Source organism: Etheostoma spectabile, chromosome 11, assembly GCF_008692095.1.
Source record: "Etheostoma spectabile isolate EspeVRDwgs_2016 chromosome 11, UIUC_Espe_1.0, whole genome shotgun sequence".
NCBI classification, from domain to species: Eukaryota; Metazoa; Chordata; class Actinopteri; order Perciformes; family Percidae; genus Etheostoma; species Etheostoma spectabile.
Genome location: NC_045743.1, coordinates 14154428 through 14177619, shown reverse-complemented (window position 1 = coordinate 14177619; position 23192 = coordinate 14154428). Strand labels below are relative to the sequence as shown.

Here is a 23192-nt window from a genome sequence, read left to right as displayed (position 1 = left end):
AAGATGAGTGGGCCAAAATTCCTCCAGGACGCTGTAAAAGCCTCATTGCACGTTATCGCAAACGCTTGGTTGCAGTTGTTGCTGCAAAGGGTGGCCCAACCAGTTATTAGGTTTAGGGGGCAATCACTTTTTCACACAGGGCCATGATGGTTTGGATTTTTTTTCACCTTTAATAATAAACACCTTCATTTACAAATTGCATTTTGTGTTTACTTGTGTTGCCCTTGACTATTGTTTAAATTGGTTTGATGTTCCGAAACACTTTAGTGTGACAAACATGCAAAGGAACAGGAAATGAGGAAGGGGGCAAACACTTTTTCACACCACTGTATGAGCCTGGAGCTGTTTACTTCATTTAGCTTTCACGCAAGAATAACTGCTTAAAGTCCAGTTGTGTGGCAAAATTTTGTTGGAATAAATGTCGACCAGGCAGAGTGCACAAACCATGAACCGAAAGCTAAACATCTGAACAATATCTTCCAATCCCATTTCTCCAATGACACTTTACCGCTTTATTACCTCAGATCAGCATTTATATATATGACTATGTACCAATAATTAGTTTTTATAATTACAATTTAATGAATAGTAGAAAATCACAGTAAAAATGAGTGTTCACCATTTCAGATTGTGAGACTCCAGACTAAACAGCATAGGTCCATTAATGAAATGGCTTAAAATAACCAAAGTGGTGCAACGTTCAGACTGTCTGTGTGGGCGCTTGGTCTGCCACTGAGCTCAAAACTTAACAGAGACTCCACTTCTTTCTGGTATTTTTTTAAGAGTGTTGTCCTTTTCTTCATATATTCAAGATTTGTAGTCATGAAGCCTCAGGATTAGTGCAGTTAGTTTTGCTTAAGCAGAATTGTGTCCTTTCCCTAACTCACCTCTCCCTGAAGCAAATTTGTGTTAACTCGCAGCTCTGCATTGACTTTATACTGAACAAAGACTTCAACAATGAACATTTCAGTTTCAATTAGCTGTAACTTAACAAATCACTAAACTGTGCTGGATTACATACATACTTCTTTAACAAGGAACCCCTTGTGCTTGGGAAGGGACTTTTTTTTTAATCGACAGACTTTTATTTTTGAATCTATTTTTCCTGGAAAAGTTTTCTTTTACTGTTTTCAATTGTAGACAAAATAATGAATAGACAACCTCAGCAGTAACTGTGGTTGTGCATTAGTTCCTCTGTGATTATGAAGTGTTAGGAGTGTTGTTCTATGGATAAATCAAAGGAGGAATTTTCCCATTACTTTTTGGAGTTCATTGAAATAAAAAGTATTCTGCAACTACCCCCCCGTTGCGTTTAGTATACCATTCAGTTTTCACTGCCCATGAAAAGCCCATCTTAAAAAAAAGTCTGGATTTTTCAAGAAAATAACCCAAGTGTCAGAGTTGCGAGGCAACCTCTTTAATTCTGAATCTTGATCAATATAACATCTGTCAGATGTTGTTTACATATCACCACTGTCACAGGGGAACTTTAAACAATATGAAAGCACTTATTTCTAATATTTTACCAAAATTCCAATAATTTATCACCGTCTCAAACTGCGGTAATGATCCACTCAGTTTACAGCATATCATTTAAAAATGCTGTTTGCTATTCATTAATTTTTTCTTGCACTGATAAACAGTCCTTGTAATTCAAGGTTTCCTCCAATGTTTCTGCATTTCTCTGTATTGAATTACAATGGGTTTTTTTCAGGCTGGATAACCAACATTAATATACAGTGGCATGCATAAGTTTACACACCTATGGTAAAGTTGATTAAAAAAGAGGAATAAAAAACACATCATTTGGAAATTGATAGTAATCTAACCTTTTAAGGAACCCAATTTTCTTTGTGAATGACTAACGTATTGTAAATAAATAAATGTTCTTCCTTAAAATACAGAGGGCATAAGTGTACACACATCTATGTTAAATTCCCATAGAGGCAGGCAGATATTTACTTTGAAAGGCCAGTTATTTCATGGATCCAGGATACTATGCATCCTGATAAAGTTCCTTTGGCCTTTGGAATTAAAATAACCCCACATCATCACATACATAATTCCCCATGCCAATCTCTAGGTATGGTGAAAGGATGTGACGATATGGGATTATTTTAATTCCAAAGGCCAAGGGAACTTTGTCAAGGCATCAATTTCCAAAAGATGTTTTTTTTATTCCTCTTTTTAATCAACTTTAGCATGGGCGTGTAAACTTATGCAACCAATGTAGATTATGAAATAATGTATACCAGAGTAGATTATTTTGTTGCTTTCTGGCAGAAACCTTATATCTCCATATTTCATCATTTTAATTTTATTTATAAGTCAATGCTAGGGGTCACCCTTTACAACAGTGACAAGGCATTTTCATCTGACTTTGTCGAAGGTTCAATAAAACATTGTCAAATTAGCCTCTTTTCTTTTCCTGAAAAGCAACTTTTTTGGACAACGAAGGTTTTTTTATCCGACGATGATTTCTTTCAATGATTAGTCTCAAGTGTCAGGCTTGGGCATCCATCCCATAGTCCTTTATCCACACCAGTTTGGCTGTGCCCAGCCTCTGTCCACCCCTCCCTCAACAAGTTGCCTGCATTCACAAACTAAAGTTCACAAAGGAAATTCTTAGTTACTAAAGCAGCTCAGTGAAGTTCATTTTATTATTTTCACTTGTGCTTTTCCCACTGTGACATGTCGAAATGTCTTTAATGTCAAAATGCCTATGCCTATTTGTGTGCAATTTGTTTTTATTCGCACATTGTAATTGTAAAGTAAAGTGCCAACATACCAACAAAGGGATTTGTTGATATGGCAATTACTTTATAACCACATAATTAGCAACAATTTGTCAAGGATTATTTGGAGCAAGACACACACCAAGTATATCATCACCTTAAAGAGATCCTGCCCTGTATAGTTAGTAAAATACACTGTGCGCACAATAAAAACAAAATGATACACAGTAAAGTTAAAATGTTCCCTTATGAGGACAATGAGAAAATAAGTCCCTGTGAGATTGTTGAGTGAGACTCTTTGTTCGCGCTGTGAGCAAGTGTTAGCATGAATTAATCAGTACCTAGTAGCACGGTGTGTTATTTTTCACAGAGTGCTTTGATGAACTGAGGGAGCCATGGCAATACTTTTAATACAAAGGATTATTGCTTTCTTTATCTTTGCACTACAGAACTAAATAAGAATCGATGTGCATTCATAAACTGACTGAACAATGTGACGTGTTGTCAGATAACTGAACACCATGCTGTGAATAGCCAAATTTGTTATGAACAACTGACCCAGAGTAGGGTATTATTTGAAAGGAATAATAAGCAGTACCCATCTCCAGAGCTTGCACAGAGCAGATGGCTGATGCAAAAGCAAATAGTGTAAAATTGATCTTTCTTTATTTTCGATTGAAAGAATTCTATTATTAGGTGGCCGTTTTGCAATATTTATGCTTTTCACCCCCTGCTATAATTGCCCCCACCCCCTCCCCCTCCCCCTCTGCCCCCACCGAGCATCTTTGTCAGCATCTTTGTCAGCCAATCATTCCCCTGTTGCTAATAACCAGTTTCCAGCTCTACTGTCCCTCAGATATCATGCCTGCTGTATTGATCAGGCAAGATTGATCAGGGCAGGGGGCGATACAGCAACATTAAATGATTTATTCAAGTTCTAATATTCTGTGTCAGGACTGCCCTCTGGGATGTGGCTGTCTAGGCCTGGTGTACTTTCATCATTTCATCAGACCTTCTTTAGAAAGTACAGCTTTATTTTCTCCCAACACATTCTCATACCTAAATGACATTTTAGGTCAATTTCCAAAGATTTCAAGACAACACATACGATCGTTTTATTTACCGCCGCACGGTGGCGGTTTAATCATGTGACCGTGATCTTGTGACCATTCTATTTATTGCACGACTGCAGTTATAAACGTGTACAAACAAGTTCAGTGAACAAAATTATTTAGTTAGAGTTAGTAAAACATGAGGATTTGGCTTAAAATGAGTAACTCAAAACTACTCAAATGAGGTTGTAATGTCACAGACTTAAGAATGTAAAACTTCAGTTAATTTCAAAATGACAGTTGACTTTTGGTTTCACTTGGGACTCAAACCCCAGTCTCCCAGTGAAAGTCCTGCGATTGACTGTCCACCAACCCAACCTGCCTTTATACTCCCCTCACTTTTACATTTGCATTTGTGATGCTTGCGTGCGCCCATGTGTCCGGTTGTCTTTTAAACATTTCAAGACCCATTCATCCAATCTACTTAACGCTGCACTTGTTTAGTTCTGGGTGCGCAATGGAGTTGGCGTTTTGAATTTGGGGCAGTTTGGACAGTTTTGTTCACAGTTTGATAACAATGAATGAAGGGACCGCACCATAAAGGTTGAGGAAAAAAACAGCGTATACAGCTGCGAGGGGCGGGGCTTCATATCCCTTACTCAAGCATGTCTTCAGGCAATTAATATGCCTATTCGGAAATGAATACCTTCTATTATCTAACTAACTTGATGACCAAGCTTTTCTACACTTCCCTCAACAAACACGAGAGGATTCACTCTCCATCAATACAGAAGGCCCGTTTCCAACAGACACGTTTTGAACTGGCAATAAACTAGTTTGAACAAATCCTGACAGTTTGAAACTAGTGCTTTTATTTTCATTATGCTGTCTATTGAAAATGTTTTTTTTTCATTTCTGTCACTTATTTTACTTAACAGCCAGACAATTTGCATTCTGCAAATGGAAAATTTTAAAGCAATTGAATAAGCTGTTTTCCATTTCTCAAAAACAAGATTTAACCAAAACAAGACAGTCTTGGCTCAAAATAATGCATTAGTATTCAGTTAGAAAAACTAATTTGTGATGCATTAGACATCACCACATGCACAGGCTGTACTTAGAGTACTTATGCCTTATTTGTTTACAAAATCTCACAAACCTAATGTACACAAAATCCCAGTCAAGCAGAGAATTTATTCAGGCTTTAGTGGGGCAGTAAAGCAGGCTGTTCTGCACAGCTTACAGTCAATAGTTTCAGATTCACACTCAAAAGAAAAGCTACAAATAAAAACTCTTCAGTCAATTTAATGAGCAGCTGACACAAGTATACATTTTTTTGCCAGTGACCTTCATCAGCGCACCAGGAAACACCTTTTGATTCCTGCCTCTGGAACTCTGGAATTCTGGAGAATTTGTTCAGGCTTCAGCAGGCCAGTGGTGCAGGCTGTTAGACACAGCTGCCAGGGAGCGCGCCTTGTTGTTCTGGGGGGCTTGAGGGCAGGTGAGTTTCTGTCAGAGTAGAGGCATAGGTCAGGCCCATGATGCGTGTGGCATGTTGTTGGTACAGCTGATGGGGAGCGGAAGAGGGTCAGCGGTTCCTCTCAGGCTTCCATCCCATCCCCCCTCATCCCATCTGCCCTGCACTGACAGGCTGTAAGCAGAATAACAAGTCAGCATCTGTCCAGTAATGAGGTCCCCCGCTCAGCATTAAGATATCAAATGCTAACATTAGATTAGCCTTATTATTAAGGCTAATAGTGTAGCCTTATCAGTTCACTCACTGTAATCACTTGCTCCTCTACAAAGCACTCAAAACAGTAATTACTAGACAGTTCCGCACTTCAAAGATCTGTGCATTTCAGCTTCCCACTGTATTCTCTCAAAGGGTAATGCTCCTAAGATAGTCACATTTAGTTTTCAGAAGAGAAATATAATACAAAAAAGTGCTACTGGAAAGCAGAGTGACAAGGTTAGCCTTGCTACTGCAAAGTTAAATATGCCTTCCAACAACTCTAAACTCACTGATTAACATGTATCTAATTCTTTTTTATTTGTATTAGATTAGATTTTTATATTAAATTCAACTTTACTTTCATTGTGCAGCGTACAAGTACAAAGACAACGAAGTGCAGTTTGCGTCCAACCAGAAGTGCAAAAAAGCAGAAAAGTGCAATGTGATATTCAAGTATAGACAGGTGGTGCATAGGCAGGGCAAGAAATATATTGCAGAGCAGAATAAATAAGGCTATATAATATGAACAATCTATGAACAACTTGTACAGATATGTGCAATGTATTTAGCAGTGACCTTTCAAGAGTAGTAAGAATAATAGGGATATAGACAGTGTATGCAAACAGAGACAAAAAGCAACAATTGGTGATTTTAGGGAGAGTGCTGCAACAATTTCTTGTCAAACATAATTTTATCCATGTGTTAGTATCTACAACTACAGTGCTGGTTGCCAGATGTGGTCAGGGATAGGCTTGGGTACCGAATTCAATACTTTTCAGGCACAGACTTGCCTCTATATTATTTAGTATCAAAAAATTCCTCATCATTCAATACAAAATTTCAATCCCTAAAGCGGGAGTAAAGCTCATCAGCATAGGTGAGCCAATCAGCATGCATAATGCTTCTTCCAAGATGCAATAATGCTGGTGATTGGCTGTTACACATTGTAGATGTAATGTTACACATTGTAGATGCGTTATTATGGAATATTGAATATTCCAATATATATGAATATTATGTTATTAAAGCAGGCTCATTGGTCGGGCGTAGGCATTGACTTCGAGTAAATTAAGGTATGATAGCTGATTGGTCAAGGGATAGGACCTGAACAAAGGTTACGTGGTTACGTCACCTAGTGTAAGCATAGACGCATGGCCAATAGTATGTGAATGCTCACATGGTACAAGCTACAAAATAGACAAAATGATTTGTAATGCAAGTTGTAACATTGTAATTGTTAAAATGGATTTCATAAAATTGGTATTGAAAAAAGTATCGCTTAGGAACCAGTATCAAAGTCACAGTATTGGTTCCAGTACAGTTATCAAAGTTTTAGCCCAAATACAAACACCTAACCCTAGTCAGGGTGCACCTGTTATGGTCTTTGAACAGGCACAATGGTGCCAAACCTGGCCACCTCACTGTGATCACAAGAGTATGCACAGTCGCTGCATCCTGCTGTTATTTGCTACAAGATAATAACAGCTCGTAACTTACCAGGAAAAACTAGTTTACAGATTTCAACTAGTGAATCAGGGGTGTTGCACCAAATTCTGGGCCCTGTAAAAAAGCCATTCTCATACTCCATTGCTCTGACTGGTTGGAGGTCTATCCAATTGAGTGCGGAGGCATTTTCTTTCCTGGTTTCGATTGAAACACGCCCCATGATCAAAGCCCAATGGAGCAGTATTATACTCAAATTCTGACTAGAATCTGAGTATGACGGCGTCAGGCTAAAGCTTTGGATGTGCAAGTTAGCTTTTTTCATTTGGAGAGAAAGAGCCAGATTAATATCAATCTTCTCATCTCACTTTTAAAAAGAAAACATTGACTATTCTTTTAATATCACACGCTCAAGCTAGTGTTTTTCACAGCCTCCTTCCTGACTGCAAGACTTAAAAACCAATGTAGTAGTTATTCTATGCCTGGCATCCTGTAATTCTGTCTGTTCCCAGCTTCAGTCAACTCTTAAATACTTACCAGTTGTGTATCCTCCTTCATAGTATGGCAGCCTGCTCAGAAAACCTGACACCATGAACTCTGAAAAGAGAACCAAGACTGTTTTTTATTAAGAGGCTATAAGAAAGTAAGCTCCTTTTATTGTTTATAATTCACTACATGTATTGTACTGTTGTATTGATGTTTCACAAGAATGTGTAGTGGGTAGAAAATATTCAACTAGTGACATTTAGCTTTCGTTCCACTTGCTTATAGTAAAGAGAGGATTTTTCCATGCAGGGGTCAGTTTAGAGAACTAAAAATGCACTTTAGAAGGAGAAAGCAAAGTCTCGCCTCAGTTAACTGATTTGCTGCTGTGGCATTCAGCTATAAAGGCAGATCCCTGCTATTTTGAAAGTTGATTATTGGGTGCCCTTTGTCAACAGGCAACATTTTTTAAATTCAGAATTTAGATCAATAACTTTATAGTTTAAAGTCATTCTGTTGAAATCATGACAGGAATAAGACAACTTAATGCCAAATTCAACCCTCTTCATGATCTGACATAGTTCAAGCCTCTGGAGAGGTTATGGCATGCCCAGTTTGTTTTACTTCCAGCAAGTGACACAGTGGTCAATGTTCATAACTTTTTTTCTCTGTTTTGCATATAAATATTGAGGGTGTGTGCATGAGTAATATGTTGCATTGGCAAATAAAGCAGTGTGCTGTGTTTGGACTTGAAGAGAAGTGATCCTCAGGGCTATAAAAGAAATCACTGAACCCTGCTCTTTGCGCTCATGTGCAAAGCATGGCAATTCCTCAGTCCACTGCACAAGCTTCCCATATATTTCTCTTCCCTTTGGGCAGTGTGTTCTTACATATAAAGAGAAATGAGTACCCATATGGTCCTTCAGAAGATAGTACAACCTTAATAATGAGAGCTCTCATTGGGCAGTGGAACCTCTGACTTTCATCTGCTATTATAACATGCTAGCAGAAATTGTGCTTTCCAAGGCCAAACTGTGCTACTGAACCACACCATGTCCAATTTCGGCATTAATGCGAGCTGATATGATACCTAGAAAGCTACACCAGTAATTTCAGCATTTTCATGGTGACGAAAGCTACTGTAAGAAAAAGTGTTGAGAATTTCTGAACTGGTTAGTGAATGCTTTCAAATCCACCTCTGTAGTTTCACCGTAGAATCCGCCTAATCCAAAATCACAAATGAGCAGACATTTAGACCATGTGGGTTCGCAAAGCACTTTGATCCCTCACCATGTGTGTGGTCATGATGTTTCACCAGGCTTCATTTGATATAAACAGTTTTCTATGGACTGGACATTATTTGTATTCGTATTTCTTTGCCTTAAAGCTTTAGTGCGTAACCTTTTTATATTAATGAATATCCATTACATTCACCAATCACCGAAGGCTTGTGTCATGTGGATGCAACAACAGTTTTGTTGTTATTACTTATAATTCCTCATGGAGGCGACAGAAACTAAGAACTATAGCTTTAACTTTTAAACTACCTAGTTGGTGGCCTGTTGTGCTTTATCTTAGGCCTTTTGATCACTGTAAATATTGGCATTGTGTAATGTGAGTGTCGTGCATTGCTCTCTGCCATAGTTTGTTTTTTTGATATCACTTTACTATTCAATTCAATTCAATTCAATTTTATTTATAGTATCAATTCATAACAAGAGTTATCTCAAGACACTTTACAGATAGACCACACTCCAGAATTTACAAGGACCCAACAGTTCTAGTAGTTTCCTCCAGAGCAAGCAACAGTGCGACAGTGGCGAGGAAAAACTTCCTTTTAGGAAGAAACCTCGGTCAGACCCAGGCTCTTGGTAGGCGGTGTCTGACGGGCCGGTTGGGGTTAGAATGAAGAGTGGCAATAACAAAAATAGAAAAAATTAATAGTTTGTAGCAGTTCTTTGTAGTAGTTCATGGCATAATGGCTACTAAACTTGTTTGAACTTGTCATTGTGTTTATTGATGGGCATATAATCTTTGTCTTAGAATATGTTGTCTTAAACTTCTACATCATTTCAAGGAGGCATGTTAAATATTTTCTCTGAAAAACAGTACATTGGTTATTTTACATTACATTTGATCAGCATCACTTTAACCAGAATAGCCAGTTGTGGTGTTCACTAACCACACAACGTACCTTGATATAGGTAGTTGAGTGAGTTTAGTTATGAACAGTAAAGCCAGCCCTTCTAATTGTTGTGTACTTTCAGCTGAAGGGAGGCACAGTAAAGCGGCAGTAGAGCGGGGTAGTTGGAGTCTGTTACAGTTGTGCATGCTCCCAGCGTTAGGGTGCAGGAGGTGAGTCTAAATAACTTTGGAGAACAAGAGCTCGAGAGAACAATAATTTTGGCAACTGTATGTGACATTTTGGGGACTGTGGGTTTGTGATGACAAACTAGAACAAGCATAGAGAAAAAGCAAATAGTTGCATATAACAGAGCCAAAGCGGTTGTTCCATATGCCATGACTTGCTTGAATTTACTTGTCAATCTGTCAATATACAATCCTTTGAATGTGCAGTTTTGAATTGAGACTATCTGTCATGAATGAAAGTCTAATCTTTTTTTTGATTTGGTTCAGATATGACCATCAAACAGAACGTCGAGAATGTTGGTGGGGCACCACCATGTCATATATGCAAATCTGAGAGGCCTGATATTATTAATGGCCTTTAGGGGGCATGGATGTCATCCCCTTGGAATTTAATTTACAGTTTACCCGGTGATGAAGGTGGCTCTTTGCATTTGCAGGGCTCTTTGTCACGGCTTATGTGCGGACATCTGGGCGTGCATGGATTTCTTGTGGACAAGACAAAAAATTTCTTTGATTTGAACAGAAGCAAATGAGGCTCAGAAACTGCAGACATTTCCATCACAACATAATTATATTGAATAGCCTTCGGTGTACAAAGCTCAACCCAGAGCAGGTACATCTAAGAGAAATAAATGACACTGATTTAAGATAAACTATTACATTAATTGTAGTAATGGACTAGGTATGAAAAAGAGGGCACAGTTTAAACGTGGGCTCTAGTTATTGGATGGAGATAAAGAATAAAAACAATGAAAGGCTTTCTGAACACAGACCTTAGTGACTTAATTTACTCAAGTACCCTTCAGTACCTTTTCTCATTAGATAGCAACAGTACAATCTAAAGTTTCCTCTCTTAGCTCAAGGAAAAAAAGAGCAAATATCTGCCTGACGTCTGCAGCCTCCCCAATTCCACATTCGAAACGTCGAGAAAAACCAGAAATACAATGTTCTGTGGCTTTTATGCAAATATGACATTTCCCCTGCTGGCTCCAAAGAGCCAAGTTCTCTGTTGACCACAGATACCTGCCTGTGTTACTGCTGAGGTAGCAGCAGCCTTTGTTGCATTGAGTCTTCATTATTTGTTATGAACACATTAATACCAGTCAAATAGAAATTACACACATGCAAGTCTAAAAGTTGTGCTGCTCTGTGTGCCAAATCAATGGGGAGTGTATGTCAAATCTATCAGTGGGCAGGCCTATCTCGTGGCTGCACCTTAGGGATTGAATTGCAGTGCATGTCTAGCTTTTTTTTCCTACAGTTATTGAATATAGATTAAGCATAAACGTATAGTCCTAATATACAAAATAACAATTCCAATGTATGTTAATGTTGTAACTTTACATCTCACATGAACCGTTTTTACAATCTACTTCACACTTGGTTTCCTGGGTACCCGATGAACTTGGAGTTTGGAATTTGGAGCAGTTTGGACAGCATTAGATATTGGATATTAATTAACTGTGAATTAAAGGTTGGGAAAAAACCTTTAATACGCTAAAAACGCTAAGAGGAAACTGAGTAAAAAAAATATTTGCCGACAATTGATATCAATCAAAAGCCAGACCCTATATTGTATTAAGTTGATGTGAGCTGTAAATTCACCAGTTCTAAGCACACAGCAGAAGATGACAACATCTCTGAGCTTAATTTAGGTTTGACTATAATAACTCGGGTCCACCTACAATACAAGCTTTTTCCAGAGCCTTCAACTGCATGTCCCGGTCCTCCACAGAGGATGAACGTTTTCAGATGCAGTTTAAAGCTAATTTCAAACCTTGAGTTAATTTTGTTCCCGCAAGTATGGATCTAGACTTTGGGTCTACTGTTTGATTATTAATGTCCTTGCTTGCAGAGTGAGAAGCACATGTTATTGTTATTATTGTATGCCATTGTTTTCAACAACGAAACACAGTTTAGCAGCTCTCAAAATGACAGTTAAATCACAGATAACAGAAATAACATAAACAAACAAAATAGAAAATTTAAATAGTAAAATATAAAATAATGAAATATAAATAAACACGATGAGATGGCACTATATACATAATCTTATCATTATTTATGTATTTTAAATATGAAAACTGTTTCCAGTACCTCTGCTTTTACAGTCATAGACATCAACCTCTTGCCACGAGCCTCCTTTCTTTCATAATGTAAAAATCGAACCCACAGAAAATACACTTTTGACTTAATTGATAGACGTGGAGAACAAGGTCATTTATTGCCATAGAAACTGAAGGCTGAATCCTTTTTTGCTCTGCTTCGTATAATGTAATGCACTTCCTTTAATTGAATTGAATTTAAACACTGTGTACGGACCATCATGTGTATGTACTTATTTCTTCTCACATGGTACAAATACTAAAGTAATACTTTCCCATGTTTGTCTCACAACTTTCTATTTACACAAGATTATCCAGCTCGTATGGTGTTTGGCCAATTAGATTTTAGGAGTCTTGTATTGTATTCCATTTACTGATCCCCTATAGGGAAATTACAAGTTATTACACACTACACACAGGCCTGAATACACACACATGCTAAGGTCCTATACATGCACTAATGGAAAGATATCAGAGTGTGGGGGGGTTGTGACTGCTGAACAGGCGCCCTGATCGGTTGAGGGGGGTTTGGTGCCTTGCTCAAGAAGGAGGTAAACTGGCATCTCTCCAGCTACCAGTTAACACTCTGTACTTTGGTCCGTGCGGGGAATTGAACCTGCGACCCTCCGGTTCCCAAACCAAAACCCTTCGGACCTACTACCACCCCAGAAATTGTGCAAATCAGGTTTCCTGGCGGAGGCCCCCTCTTGGGGTCACAGGATACTGCAGGTAAAAACTCTGGGCTTCAAACCACTAAGAGACTGGCCCCACAATTGGAGCTGGTTAATGAAGAATTTCCGGTTCCATGACATGCACTGAAATTGTCTTTCAACCAACGCAAAAAAAAGATATTTTGTGGGCTTTTTCCTGCATTGTGTAGATACAGTGGATAGACAAGGGAGAGAGAATGGGGATGACACGCAGCAAAAGGGCAGCAGGTCAGACTCGAACCCGCGCCGCTGCAGGTCTCAGCCAACATGGGACGAACTCTCTTAGTTGGTGAGCTAACAACCGCCCCGCAAACACACCTTTCTTTAGAACGTTTTGCCTTTAATACTATAAATGACGTTTGCTTACCAATAGGGGAAAATAAAATGCTGTATTGATTTTGATTAATAGTTCAACATATACTGAATGCTCACTCTTTGATAGCCGTGTTAAAAACAAATACTTAGCAGGAGACCAGCATAATGTCCTGTTCTCATAGCACATTTTCCAAGATCTCAGGAACCTGTGTACTAACAACCCAATCTCACAGCAGTTGAAATGGTCACATTATTTTGATTTGTTGATTCGTCAACAGGGACACGATTTTCTTGTTTATTTTGTGGTGGTCACCATGAAATGGGAACGTGACCATTTAACGAACTGCCATGAGACTGGGCTGGTGCTAAATGGAGGAACAAGGGTCTAAATTTAGTATCTTGGCTTTAGTTCCTGAACACAAAAAAGTCCCTGTTCCAGGGGAAGCACATTCGGAAACAACAATCAGGAAGCGGTAGCAGGGCTCCCGTAGCAGTTTATTACTAAATATCTTCAAATTTGGAGCTTATTTTTTTCCATCTTCTGTTCCACTGTACCCTGTGGTGTTTTACTCAAAAATTAAAAGTATTAGATTCTGGTTCAAAATATGTAAAATTATATGTGAAATTATTGATAGTTTGAAAAAAACTTGAAGGTCAGTGACATTTAATCGATTGTATCTCATTTGTAGGGCCTCAAACACGAAACAGGCCTGGGCTTTGGAGTGTTATTGGCTCTGACAAACAAACATAATGCCAAGCACTCCTTGAATGGTTTTCATGTGCCAGATGTGCCTGCGTGTTTTTTATTCACATTTGGTATTTAGTCATGGCGTGGACTGTGAGCTTTCATTTCCTCTGTGAGACTGTAAATAAGCCCAGCATCCTCTGGGAGTGACTACATAAAACACTCTGTGGTTAGCAGACCTTAGTGCCTGCCAGAGGCACAGCTAAACCATGGACACTTCACTTCCATGGAATAAAGGCAATATCCTGGATATCTCTGTTTATCTAGCAGAAAAAACACGCCGTAAAAAGACAATCCTACTATATAAAAAAAGTATAAAAAGCATTACAACGATAAAAAACATAAAGAAAAAAGGCAGTTACAGTAGGTGATTTTGTTCTCACGTTGTTCTGTCCCTGAACGAGATGTTATTTAACCAGCCAACAAGATTTAGTATAGAATTTTAATCTGATTTAGATCTGATTTTTCTAAACATTTGGTTTTTGATTAAGTCATATTTTTTTCCTTTTTTTCTTCTGTACCCTTATTTGTTCGGCAGTCTTTTGATTAATGCATTTCTGATGCCTGCTCGGACTTGACTTGGCACGTGTGTTTGTAGCGGTTGAATTCACTTTTAAATATTCCTTTTCTCTCGAGGTCCCAGCCCCTTGTGATGCGAATGTGACCCGCATGACTAATTCCATTTAAAGGGGAATCACATGCATTAGGGATCTCACTTTTCTGACTAGCATTTGCATAATTTTGTTTGGCAACTTGGAAAAGGGCCATTAACAGCACTAAGACACACACTGTAAAGGATAGGGACGGAAGCAGATCAATACTTTATTTCAACATCTTTAGCAGCGTTGGGGTCCAAAACAGGAGCCATTTACAAATTCGAATTCGTGCAGGAGTCTTGTGATGATACCATTAGTTCCTGATAAGAAAACACCATTGTACTGCCTATCTTAAGTCTCTGACAGACACGTCCGCTCGATCAATAGTCTTTTACTTTTTTGTTGCAAAGACAAGATTGATTGCCAGCAGTCGCTTGTGCTCAATTCCATTTCTCGCACTCCTCGTTATTGTTTCAATTAGGCATGTTCCAGAGACCTTACTAAGGGGGGCATTAAAAAGCGATGACCCTGTGCGATGCACATCAAACACCGGATGTTTGGCTGAACAACCTTTGACACCAACTTTATTCGGGTCAATAAGTGGAAGCGCTGTCCTAACAAGCGGATTAAACAGCAGGGGGGCTTTCTGCGGGAAGCGCAGGGATGACCGAGGGAAGTTGTGACTCGCGCCAGTGAGGAGGAAATAATCACAATGTAACCTTCTCATGAATTATTAAGTACCCTGTGCCTATTTCAGTCCGACTAAAAAATGCTGCATTTTCATCTGTGGGTCTGAGGCAGTGTGCAAGGGTGTTTTTTTTTTTTATATGACAGCTGTATTACTGCTGATAAGCGAGACTGTGAGCTGATCAAGTAGTGAGACAAGCGTTCAGAGCAGTAACAGCACAGCAGCAGCAGCGCTTTAGTCACTAGGAGCCGTGGCGGCAGAAGCAGCGGCAGCACTATCAGTCACAGCAGAGGCATCAACGGCAGCAGCAGCAGCAGCAGCAACAACAAACTCTCTCCTGTCTTTTTCTCTTCTTTCTGGAGTTGTTTCTTGCTCAGAGGACAGAAAGCCAAGCAAGTAGGAGGGAAGTGATCCAGGGCTGATAGCTGCAATCATAAACAAAACCAAAACGCAGACCTGGCTGCCCCCATGCCTATCGAATTTGTTTGCAAAATCAAATTTGCAGAGGAGGATGAGAAGCAAAAAAACAAGCAGGATGGGGACAAGGAGAGCCTGATCGAGGAGAGCTGCACACCTCCGGTGAAGGACTTGGCCAGGTTTGCGAACTCCTGCTCTCTTCATGGGATTAACCACATCTTTGTCTCTGGTCGCCTGGGCATCCGGCAGACTCTCTGGGCTCTTGCCTTTTTGACTTCACTGGTGCTGTTTCTATACCAAGCGGCTAAGTGTGCTATCTCTTACCTGGAGCACCCTCATGTCACGGCTCTGAATGAAGAGGCGACCCCAGAGATGGTTTTCCCTGCTGTGACCATTTGCAACATCAACCGCTTTCGCTTCTCCGCGCTCACCGATGCCGACATCTACCACCTGGCTAACTTAACAGGTCTGCCCCCAAAAAACAAGGATGGGCACAAACCTACTGATTTGATGTATCCTGCCCCTGACATGCAGGACATCTTCAACAGGACAGGACATCAGTTAGAAGAGATGCTCATGAGCTGCAATTTCAGTGGACAGAACTGTTCAGTCGAGGACTTCTCTGTGGTGAGTGAAAGTTTCTCAAAGTTCTGTCTTTGTCGGACTCCTATCCTATTACATTACTTCCTCGTGATTTCTTGGCTTTATCAAAGCTTTTTGTATAAAACAAGTTCAGTAAAAGTAACACTTTCACATTTTAGAAAACAACAAACAGACTTGTCTTGTTCATGCAAAACTACTTATAAGCATGAAAGCAAAATAAATACTTTAAGGCAAAGGCATGTACTCATCTCTAGGGGCCATTTGGTTCCACGATATAGTTCTGCTTGCAAGATTCATGACTTTGGCTCAGTTGTTGAGCTGTATTCCTTCTCACTTAGTTCCAAGCTGCAACAGTGCTTCTCTTCAGCCGTGTGTTTCAGCCTGTACCCGAATCTATTATGGCAAAGAACAAAGGCTGCTCCCAAAGAGAAACAGAGAGCTGTCGTGTGTGGTTGTATACTATTCCAAGGCAAACTGTGCTTTAATGCTGCCTCCATCTCCAGTAGCTGAGAGTGCATGGCAATAAAATTGTCATTGAAAATAGCCGAGTTTCTTGTTCCTCTCTTTTCCATCTCTCACTGTTGCTCCCCCACTCTCTTTCTGACATTGCAGAGCAGATGCTTTTTTCTCTCTCTCTTTCTCTCTCTCTCTCTCTGAGCTCTCTCTCTCTCTTTCTCTGAGCTCTTGATGGAGTAATGCTTCTTCAACGTTGTATTTCAATCTTGCTGTTAGGATTAAATATTTAAAGACAGACATACATGATTTTTGCATTAGCCAGATTGACTAAAAGGAATGAAACAATTTCCATGAGAGAGAGAGAGAGTGTGTGTGTGTGTGTGTGTGAGCGTGTGTGTGCGAGAGAGAGGGGGATCAGGTGAAAGAGGGAGAGTTTGTGCCTGTGTTCTGTGCACTATTTATTAAAGGCACTGTCCTTGCTCGAGATGGATTTCCCCATCTCTCCTGCAGGAATAGGAATATGCAATTGCTTTAGTGATGATGAAGTGCAGGTGTCAAGTCTTAATAGGGTATGTTGAACATTGAAATGCTCACCTTCCTGAGACCTAAAGATTCCGTCTTATCACAGGGATGGCACTACATTACCTCTGATGTGCCAAATTACAGCAAATAAATAATGACATTTCACTGCTTCTCAGTCATTTTCTGTAACAGCCTATTGAGGTTTTTATTTTAATTTGTTGTATTTAAGCCAGCCCATTACATGGAGATGTAAAATTAACTGTGCCATGATAATGGGTCCTCCTCCAAAAACAATTTCATTTCTATCTGGGAAAAGAAAATGCCAGGCTCTTAGAGGACGCCAAAAAGTTTGATGAAATTCACTCTGAAGCAACAACATGACTCAAAAAGTTTATAATGTGCTTCTAGCCCATTTGATGGCAATGTCCTCTGACACTTTGACACTCGGTCCTCCCTGAGTACATTAATTAGCAGACAATCCTGACATCCAGGAAAAATCCAGTCTGTCCCATGTCAGTCTATGAAGCGTCCTATAGCTCTCTTTGGACACTGGGTGACTTCATCACAGATTAAGATCCTGTAAAAGGTTCCCGAAGCTGCTGTTTCCTCTCTGTCGGCGATGTGATCTGCATTTTCAGGGGCTGTCAGTTAGATTTGTTACAGGCTACTTGCTGCCTCCAAGCATTACAAATCACCTAGTCCGAGTCCTGGTGGGGAACAAAACAGTGCATAGAGTGGGAGCTGTGGGACCAGGCAGGAGAGCAGAATGTAAGAGTGCAAACTCAGTCACACACATTCACTCCTCTGTTTTTGTTTATGTGAATTGTGTATTTTGTAACTACAAATTGCACATCATTTGTTACAGCAAGGCAGCCAATAGTACAGTTGGTGTGCTATTAATCACATGTAAGAATGTACTAAGCCTCGTGCACACATGCATACAAAAGTCTGCTGCCTGCATCGGTCATTATTTGTCCTCTCATGGGGCCTTCAAGACCCGCTTCTTGTAATGTGTTTTTCTCTCGATTGATCATTCTCGGAGCTCCAGATGTTTCATTTTGGTAATGGCAACATGGATTTGGGGCTCTTGGGAAAATTGCATGTTGAAATATATTTGAAATATATTCTGACATTTCAGAATCTAATGTAAAAAGCAATGGACCTCTGGTTATCATTTTGTTTTATCCCGCAAAGAATTTCAAGTAATTGCTCATTATTTAGTTCACCATGGCGTTTGAATGGTTAATTTAGACAAAACACCCTGCCTCGCATGTGTGCTTTAAAATACTTGCATTACAAAAAAACTATCCCCAACTATCCTATCTCTATTTTACGTTATTAGTTTATGACAAAAAAACATGAATTGGCTTTTGTGCTTTCCCTGTTCAGAAGATTTAAATAAATACAAGTCTCAAGGCTCAAACAAAATTGTCTGGCTGCTCTAATTTATGGCAGAAAAATACATAATCACGTAGCAGAGAAATTTGTTTGCCCCTTTTCAACATCGTGGACCGGCGTGATTATTTGACGTAGGTAATAAGGCCATTCTTTATAATTAAAGATTACATTATTGACTTGGATTAATCACAGAAGATAAAGCTGATTTAACAAGCCATGAATAAATAGATTATTTTTCTTCCAGTCTAACTCTGAATAATTGTTCATCTATTGTGTTGTGCTGTCGCGGAGATGAGCAGCGCTCCCTTTGGCTTTTTTTAAACAGTGCTCTGAATTGGTTTGCTCTGACTCTCAGCTGTGTTTGCTGCTGCATTATCAGATTTTGCTCTCAGCAAGGACAGATCGCTTTTGCATATATTCATGGCGATAACTAAACGGCTATAGGGTGGCATGCGAGGCGAGCTATAAAATCCTGGGTTAACGGGGACAACACTGAGGAGCTCTCCACCTGCAATCTGTCATCACATTGACTGAAGCCCCTATTGTGTGTTTTATAGATAATTGAAAGTTTAATAGTGTAAGCCATAGATGATGCTTACCCCCCCCCCCCCCTCCCCCTTACTCGTCCTATCCTTCATACTTGGATGAAATCCTGAACTAAATTAATTGAATCAATACTGTGAACAAATGGTACAAAAGAGATGTTATTGTGAGTTGACCTCAGTGAGTGTACTGCCCTTGTGTGGTCCATCAGAAAAAAAACATATTGTGAGCAAAAGAAAAACATGTTAAAAGCACAAACAGAAAAAGCAAATATACGAGCCGTGGGTACAGCATGCGCTTAAACCTAGAGGGCTGCACATAGAGTAGGGCAGCATTTGAGTGTGACGTGTGTGAATTTTACCTATAGGGTTTTTTTACCTGCAAGCATACAGAGATGAGTCACCAAACCTACAACATGAAACAAGTTTAATATTTTTCTGTCATGCTGAAGCCGTCCACAAGTTTTATTTTTAACTTTCAGGTTCAAGATAGCACAACTTGTCGGTCTCTTACTTGTGGGGTTTTCAAGCATTTTGTAAAAAGATACTTGAATGTGATTCTCCCTGTAGCCACTAGAAATATATGCCTTGACTTAAAACTCCCATGCACAACAGGATTTCTTTCTCAGTTGTGTGTGTGTGTGGTGTGTGTGTGTGTGTGTGTGTGTGTGTGTGTGTGTGTGTGTGTGTGTGTGTGTGTGTGTGTGTGTGTGTGTGTGTGTGTGTGTGTGTGGTGGCGCGGGTGGTGCGTGGATGTGAAAATGAGCTGTCTACATGTGCTGTTTGTGTGTGTGAAAATGAGCTGTCTACATGTGCAGATGACTGAGAGTGACATCTACCTCCCTAGTGGGTCTGCAACACACCCTTTAACAGCCTACACACACTCGCATCTTGCCAAGCCACCCGCCTTCCCCCTGGTGGAGAGCGAGGAGTGTAAGAGCGTGAAAGTGACTGGCTATCTGGACCAGCTTCGTCACCACCAGCCTGTCAATTAGCCGTCTACAGTTCCACTGCTGTGGGTGTCCCTGCAGCTTAGCATGCTGTCTGATATCTGATCCACACACCCAACCCTGGAGGCCAACACTGAGCTTTATTACACCCTCTACAACCCAGAAACAAACAAACTACATGTGTTGTCTTTTCCTCTTGATTTGACCCTTCTTGCAAAATGCAAAAAGAATTATCGCAACATTGATCCCATGTCTTTCAAGGCCAAAGGGAGTACTGCTGCTTTTGCAACCCACTTCATTCCCACTGCACTCCTTCCCCACCTTCCCCTTCCTCCTCCTATCAGAGGAAGATGAATTGCATTGCAATTGGTCGGCTGCACCTCCTGATATGCATCACCACTGTCTAATCAGATGAAACCCACCTGTGACCAGCCACTGGGTAACACCAATATGCAAACAGTTTATATTTGAGAAGATTTAACTTTTTCATCACTCGCTGAACCGGTTTTAAAACCCTCACTGTGCCACGGTTTGAAATGCTCGGTTTGATGGGGAGAATCTCCAGCTCAGGGATGGCTTTTAACTCAACGATAAAGGCTTCCAATGTTGTGTTACCGCTAACACTCTTCTCTAACCCCTAGGAGTCTTTTACTCACACAGACATTTGTCTCTTTCTGACAAGTCATACACCAAGCTGTTGGTAGTGTTAATGTGGCTACGCACACACACACACACACACACACACACACAGACGTGTAGATAGAATGCTTCCCCATATAATCACACAGGTTTCATCACAGTTTGAGAGAGTTGGCTTGCAAGATTGATCATGACTCTGGATTGGGTGCCCCTCCCTCTCTGCAGAATCAATACATCCTTCAGTCAGATTGCTTCCCTGCCCTTCCTACTCCAAGCATGGTGTGACTAATTATCTTGTGTCTGTGTTTTGGGCCTATAGTCTCCGCTGCATTTGTTAATGCCACCAGAGTTGGTGAAGAATTTGATCTTTAGAACAAGATATGTTTGTTTTAGCATATATCCAGCCCAAATCAATCAATATACACTATCTACCTTTTCCCTAAAGGGTTGCTGAAATTATCGAGCAACACGAGATGACTCACTGCTTTGAATGTGTGGGGATGGGGTGGAATCAAATTTGAAGTCAGATCGAAAAGTCAAAATAGAAGTTTTTCATATGCAGTTGATTAATGTTGAAGTGCCCCAAAACAGCAACGTCTGAATTAGGATTCACCTAATAAAGAGAACAAAATTGTGATGGAGATTACGTCCTTGGGCCTGATAAGAATACTCCAAAATTCAGCCTACTCAAAGAGTAATAAATAAGAATGAGTTTTGGCAAACGAAAACCGTGGGCCTACGTGTTGCGGGTCGTTGGGTAACTTATATGTGTACGTTAGATTTCTCCTTTCTTGATTTCCATATGGCACATGTTCTCCACATTAGCAGGGCAAATAAATTGTTGAGGCATTTCCAAGTTAAGGCTGTCTATATTAACAGTTTTAGAAGGTTTCATTTTCTTTAGTGAGCCTTATCAAACTAATACATCTGAACCTGACTCACAGCACTGCCCCCAATACCGGTATCAATTCCCTGGATCGTTTAAAAGAGAATTAATTACCAATATCAGTGTATTTAAGAAAAGACGTTTGATTAAAGATAATAAATTATTTTAGTAGTGAGTATGCATTTTTCTCCAAAAAAATGAATCTCCATTCCGTCACACTTGTTTTTAAATTTTTCTTTAACAATTTACATTGATGATGAATATTATTCACAGTACACGCTAACTATCACAATGAAAGCCTTTGGCTGAGCACACTTTAGATGCACACTTTTCTTCTTAGATGCCAATGTGAGCTTTTTATTTTGTTATGTTTCCCAGTCTCTGAATACATTAGCTAAAAATTCCTCTGAAAAATTAACCAAGCTTGCTTTTAGGCCACCACCACATAATGGGTTCATGCTTCTTCATTCCCCTTGCTGGTACGGTTTAATTACTTTAGGAGAGATAGCACATGCAGGAGGTGGACAAAATATTAGAGACACCTTACAATACAATTCAGTTTAATGCAATAGAGATGTGAAACTTCACTTAAAGTGCTCATATTATGAAGAAAATCACTTTTTCTTGGTTTTGGAGTGTTATTCTTTGTCTCTGGTGCTCCCACACACATACAAACTTGGGAAAAAAACTGTCCATGCTGTTTTGAGTGAGATACGGTTTCTGAATGTCCTCTGCCTTCAGTCTCCGGGTGAGCTGTTCAACATCTGCACGGCTTTCTACGTCACTAGCCAAGACGAGGTGGCTAACCGTAGCACATGCTAACGTTAGCATGCTTGCCGTTCTCAATGGAAAAACACTGCTACAACACAAACTAGTTCACCATAATCTACAAAAGAAAGGGGGGCGGCTGTGGCTCAGTGGTAGAGCAGTTGCCTGCCAATCGGAAGGTTGGTGGTTCCCTGGCCCTGCAGTCGCACGTCGAAGTATCCTTGGGCAAGACACTGAATCCCGAGTTGCCCCCGGTGCTGCGCATCGGAGTGTGAATGTGTGTGAGTGTTTATCTGATGAGCAGGTGGCACCTTGTACGGCAGCCTCGGCCACAGTGCATGAATGTGTGTGAATGCTGAATGTATCCTGTATGATGTAAAAGCGCTTTGAGTAGTTGGTAAGACTAGAAAAGCGCTATATAAATACAGCACATTTACATTTACATTTAACTACTTACACTCTACTTGTCTCACTCTGTAGCCAAAACAGAGACCTGAGCGCACAGGGCGGCTGTGGCTCAGTGGTCGCCTGCCAATCTGAAGGTTGGTGGTTTGAGCTCTGACCCTGCAGTCCCATGTCAAAGTGTCCTTGGACAAGACACTGAATCCCAAGTTGATGCTGTGCATCGGAGTGTAAATATGTGTGTGTTTATCTGATGAACAGGTGGCACCTTGTACTGCGACAGTGTATTAATTTTTGTGAATGGTTCCTGTACTATATAAAAGCGCTTTTAGTAGTCGTTGAGACTAGAAAAAAAATATATGGGTTTTTTTGAAAATAAAACCATGTAAACCTATTCTGGTACAACCTCAAAATACAATTATGAACCTGAAAATGAGCATAATATGGGCGCTTTAAAATGTTGAAATCCAGTTTGTTTATTAACAGTACAGCATGCTCATAATAATGATGAAAACTCAAAGGTTACAGTAGTACAAGCAACTGATTTTTATTTTTTTTATTTTAAATGCCTATGTCCAACTGAACAGAAGAAATTTTCCAAAATGTATCACAGAAGGATACGTTTGAGATCATGG

General features: G+C 39.9%; 1 protein-coding gene and 1 long non-coding RNA gene across 2 annotated transcripts in view; one reads left to right on the top strand and one right to left on the bottom strand.

Moving 5' to 3' along the window:
- Positions 1-8881: 8881 nt before the first annotated feature.
- LOC116698276 (uncharacterized) lies at positions 8882-17041 on the bottom strand. Its single transcript, XR_004334170.1, has 3 exons — positions 17031-17041; positions 12154-12159; positions 8882-8980 (listed from the first exon to the last, which is right to left on the bottom strand). It is a non-coding gene; the product is annotated as an uncharacterized LOC116698276 (long non-coding RNA).
- The window catches only part of asic4a (acid-sensing (proton-gated) ion channel family member 4a), a 91655-nt gene continuing 83426 nt past the window's right edge, over positions 14964-23192 (top strand). Inside the window, 1 exon segment of the mRNA XM_032530113.1 lies at positions 14964-16018. Coding sequence (XP_032386004.1) covers positions 15443-16018 — 576 coding nt within the window. The 5' untranslated portion in view covers positions 14964-15442.